At 43.6% G+C, this 5,216-nt stretch overlaps 1 protein-coding gene across 1 annotated transcript; it reads left to right on the plus strand.

Annotated features, from left to right (window-relative positions):
- The first annotated feature begins 212 nt into the window (after nucleotides 1-212).
- Nucleotides 213-541, plus strand: LOC308420216 (small ribosomal subunit protein eS21). Its single transcript, XM_080916127.1, has one exon. It carries the CDS (start codon nucleotides 251-253, stop codon nucleotides 500-502), a length of 252 nt encoding a protein of 83 aa, XP_080772253.1. The 5' UTR covers nucleotides 213-250; the 3' UTR covers nucleotides 503-541.
- The last annotated feature ends 4,675 nt before the right edge of the window (nucleotides 542-5,216 follow it).

Consider the following 5,216-nt stretch of genomic DNA (forward strand, 5'->3'; position numbering starts at 1 on the left):
CATCTGAATACAGAATGCACAAAACTATCCCCAAACACATTAACTATGGCACAGGTACCCCACCACCACCATGATAACAAAAAGACCGTTAAAAATCAGTTAGGCCCGGGTGTGGTGGCACTGTGGAGACAAAGGCAGGAGAATCACTGAATTTGAGGCCAATCTGCTCTATATAGGGAGATTCTCTTTAAGAAGGGAAGAAAAGGCTTTCTGCGCTCTCGCTGAACTGCTGAGCAGGGACGGCCTCAGGATGCAGAACGACGCCGGCGAGTTTGTGGACCTCTATGTGCCGCGGAAATGCTCCGCGAGCAACCGCATCATTGCTGCCAAGGACCACGCGTCCATCCAGATGAACGTGGCCGAGGTTGACAGGTGCACAGGTCGGTTTAACGGCCAGTTTAAAACCTACGGCATCTGTGGGGCCATTCGCAGGATGGGCGAGTCAGACGATTCTATTCTCCGATTGGCTAAGGCTGATGGAATTGTCTCAAAGAACTTTTGAGCAGAAGAAATCAGGAACAATTTGTTATAAATAAAAATAAGTACCTATGATGGCAAAAAAAAAAAAAAAAAAAAAAAAAAGAAGGGAAGAAAAGAAGGAAGAAAGGAGGGGGAAGAAAACAAACAAACAAAAAACCTGGCGTGGAGGAAAGAGCTGAATCTAGTTGGTATCGCCCAGGTCAGATGGCTCAAACCGCCTGTCACTCCAGCTGCAAGGGCACCTGGCAGGCTCCTCTAACCCCAGCATGCACACACTCATACAAGGAAACACACATGAACACATAACTAAGAAGTGAAATAGATTTTTGTCTTGTTATTTTAAATAAGTGGCCTTTGTTGGAAGACAAATTGTCACCCTGCCATTTACCTCTTCTAAAAACCCTCTTGTTCATAGTTGATTCTGCCCCATGGTGATGGTTTCATGACCATATACTTACGCTAAAACTTACCTGATCGTGCGCTTTGAGTACATGCAGGTTTTGTTTTCCTTTGCTTTTTTGAGATAGGGTTTCATTTGCAGTTCTGGGTGATGAGAAATTCACTCTGTAGATCAGGTTGGCCTGAGACAGAGATTGGCCTGCCTCTGCCTCCCAAGCACTCGAATTGCAAGTGTGTGCCAACACACTCAGCATTATAAATTAAAAAAAGAAAAAAGAAAAATCAAACAAACAATGTATAAGTGGAGGTTTATCTGAAAACCTACTGTGTGCCAGACTCTAGCCAAACCTGAGTTCTGACTTTTTCTTTTCTTTTCTTTTCTTTTTTTTTTTTTTTTTTTTTTTTTTTTTTTTGAGACAGGGTCTCTCTGTGTAGTTCCAGCTGTCCTGGAATTCGCTATGTAGACCAGGCTAGCCTCAAACTAGAGAAAGCTGGTGCTTGGAAACACCACTTTGGTGTCCTGTTGTACACTCAGTTCTTCATCATCGAGCGAATAGATTTGGTTTCCTGCAAAGGGCTGGGATAGACTTTTTAATTGTTTTCCCTACTTTGGGAATTAGAACTTTCTGTACTCCCCGGATAAGGTAGCTCATGACTATAATCTCAGCACTTGGGAAGCTAAGGCAGGTATATAATGGCCATGAGTTTGAAGCTAACCTGGGCTACATAATTAAAGCTCTAGGCCAGCTTGTGCCACAGTATGAGATCCTGCCTAAAAACAAACACACACACAAACAAGACACAGCAAATATCCTGGGTTGTTCAGCCTTTGGGCTCTAGATTTGCAGGCTCTGGGAGCCAGAAGAGACATAAACTGGGCTACATTCCTGCCACCTAGGCTCTTCTGTTTCCAGATGGCTGTCACACCTACTGCAGTCACCATAGTTAGTTCCCTAAGCAATCCTGTCATATTTACATTCATACCCGACTGCTTCTCTTGTGCCTGCTCCTTCCTGACGCTGCCCTTCAGGAAAAATAGGGAGATTAGAGTTACTGACTTTTCTCTAGGAAGCCTCACATGGAATCATGACATCATGCCTTCCTCAGAGTATGGCACCTATGAACAGACCAGCCAGCGCCTTAGTGCTCAGAGGTTACTTTGCTTTTTTCTTTTTAAAAGATTTACCTATTTATTTTCTGTATGTGGCTATACTGTCACTGTCTTCAGAGACACCAGAAGAGACATCAGATCCCATCACAGATGGTTGTGAGCCACCATGTGGTGGCTGGGAATTGAACTCGGGACCTCTGGAAGAACTGTCAGTGCTCTTAAACGCTGAGCCATCTCTCCATCCCTTAAGTAACTTCTCTTTCCTCTCTTTTCTCTTAAGAGTTGGGCATATCTTATTCTGCCAAATCTTTCACTGGTTCATCACATTGTCTGCTACTCAATTAGACATCACTTTCAAACATGGATGTTTCCTTCTACAAAGTAACTTTACCTTCATAGTTTGGAATTAAATGTGTGTATAAAGAGAATGCTTGTATTACAGCCAGAGGGATTAAAGGTATGTGCTAAGGGCTGAGTCAAACCTCAACTTAGAAACAAGTTTTTCAGTAAATAACACAATCTTGGAGTTCACAGTATGATCCAATATCCTGCAACAGGCATGCACACTGCATGTTCCTGGCTATAGCCTGCGTCTGTATTTTCCAGAGTAGATCACAGTGCTTGTATGTTGGTCTGCAACAGGGATAGAGGTCAGAGCTAGAACTCTTACTTAGTTTGTATCTGACCTTCCTCCTCCTCAGTGATAAAAGTCCTAAAAAGTTGACAAGTGCCTCAGTGAATAGGAGAGCAATTGGAGGTCAATGCTTGGGTGGCCAGAGAAAAGAGGAAGACACTCCTTTGCTGAATTTGGAGGCAGCTGTTTTTTTTTGGGGGGGGGGGTTCTGAACAGTGCATACTGAATATATATTTGGTTTGTCAGGTCCAAAGGTCCAACTCCAATTCCCCAAACTCCCAAAGGCATTTCTAACATGAACTCAACCTGGATAGAAGAGGATTCCTCTGGAACTTGTGAAACTGGTTCCTATCAGGAGAAAAAAAAAAAAAAATCATTTCCTTTGCCTCTGGCAGAGGGACATATGACCTGTGGTGTCTATCAGTGTGTGGCTCACACAGGCTCTCTCAGTCCAGCATCACAGGAGCCTGTGACCACTTCAAAGTCCATGCTAACACCCAGGCTCTTCCTAACCTCCTTCCCTACCCTAAACTCCCTCCAGCTCAAGGCCTCCATCCCCTCAGCGACTCACGCTTCTTATAACCCAATTACACTCACTCTTTTTATCCATTTCTGGGGAGTCTCCCTTCTCTCATAGGTAACCCACGTCCTGTCTGTTAGCCATGTTCAGTCTATTTCTTTCTCTTTCTGCTCTGGACTTTTCTGGATAGTTTCTCTCTTTTATTTCCAATAGAATACAAAAGACCTTCTTTCCCTTAACCACACCATTAAGCAGCCATGTTTTCTTACTCCATCACCCACCACTGCACAAAGTTTAGGTAGCTTGTTAGAAATAAGTTTGGATACTCAGGAGGCAGAGTCAAGTGGATCTCTGAGTGTTTTGGGCTAGCCTGGTCTCCAGAGCGAGTTCCAGATGGCTAGGGCTACACAGAGAAATCCTATCTTGAAAAACTGAAAATAAAAAGTTTGGGTCTTCAAAGAAAAAGATCACCATTCCAACTGAGGTGTCTGGACAACTGGACAAGGCACACTTTACTCTGTTTTTTTTTTTTTTTTTTTTTTTTTTTTTGATTGGTAGTTTGGTTGTTTTTTTGGTTTTTTTTTGTTTTGTTTTGTTTTGTTTTTTTTGTGTTTTTGAGAGACATAGCTTCACCTTTTACTCTTGATCAAGAGAATGAGCTGGAAAGAGGGAACACACAGAGGCAGGAAGTACAATCAGTTTTCCTCCTAACTCATTTGTACATATGTACGTCAGGCAAAATACTGACACACATAAATAATAAAGTAAAAACATTAAACAGTTGTAAGAAGTCAGTCAGGCCAGGCAGTGGTGGCACGGGCCTTCAATCCCAGCACCAGGAGGCAGAGGCAGATGGGTCTCAGAGTTTAAGGCTAGTCTGACTTACATAGAGAGTGCCAGTACATAATGAAACCCTCTCCCCAAAAGTGGAGGGTGGGGTGCTCAATCAAAGAACTGGGCATGGTGTTACATGTCTTCAATCCCAGCTTCACTTAGGAGGCAGAAGCCAAGGAGTCTCTTGTGAGTTCTAGTCCAGTCCAAAAAAGAAAAAAGAAAAAAATGGGGGGGGGGGGAGCTGAGGGGAGAAAAAAAGAAAAGAAGCATAGGGCATCCCAGGAGAGCCAGCTGCAAACGTTCTCTCATCACTCCCCAGCAGTGCCAGGGCACACAGGAGGTGGTGCACGGTGAACACATGGTGCATGTAAGAGTACTACAGATGAACGTGGAAGAATTCCTCTGCATTTGTGCTATATACATGTATATGTGTCCGTGTATTTATGCATGTGTGTGTGTGCACAGGTAGAGGCCAGAGAAAAACTTGCTGATGAGTCCTATTAGATGAGTCCAGGAATTCAAACTTAGGTGGGCAGGCATGGTGGAAAGTGTCTTTACCTGCCAGGGGTCTCTCTGGCCCTGTTTACTAGTTGTCTGAAGTCTCTGTAGTGTTAATTATATAAGGCAGTGACCAGTCAGCTTGGAAATCAAAGGATGCAAGGAAAGGCTGTATCAGCTCATGCAGCCTTAAAACAAAGTCAGGGGCTGGAGAGATGGCTCAGCGGTTAAGAGCACTGACTCTCTTCCAAAGGTCCTGAGTTCAATTCCCAGCAACCATCTGACTGCTCTTCCAAAGGTCCTGAGTTCAATTCCCAGCGACCACATGGAGGCTCACAACCATCTGTAATGGGATCCGATGCCCTCTTCTGGTGTCTGAAGATAGCAACAGTGTACATAAGATAAATAAATACTAAAAAAACAAAACAAAACAAAAAAACCCAAAACCCTTTTTGAACTTTAAAATTGTGCCTATGCCGTTTATTTCATTTTAATTTACTTAAATACACAGAGGGTTTTTCCATGGGGAATGTATTAAAGAAAAAGATTAAAGAAAAGAAGAAAAAGATTGGAGGACACACCGGAAAGAGCCAAGGACTTCAGGTAACTCACTTCCCTGGGGTAGCAGCCACTACAAAGAGGAAGGTGGGGCTTGTTCCAGAACTACAACATCCACAAGGCACTGGAAGGGACATCAGAGTTTCCGGCTCGATCTGTTTCCGGTCTTTTTGGGGCTGACG

The sequence above is a fragment of the Micromys minutus genome (genome assembly GCF_963924665.1).
Source record: "Micromys minutus genome assembly, chromosome: 4".
NCBI classification, from domain to species: Eukaryota; Metazoa; Chordata; class Mammalia; order Rodentia; family Muridae; genus Micromys; species Micromys minutus.

What these genes read in the sequence shown, in the direction of transcription:
- LOC308420216 (XM_080916127.1), top strand. Translation starts at nt 251, where the DNA reads ATGCAGAACGACGCCGGCGAGTTTGTGGACCTCTATGTGCCGCGGAAA.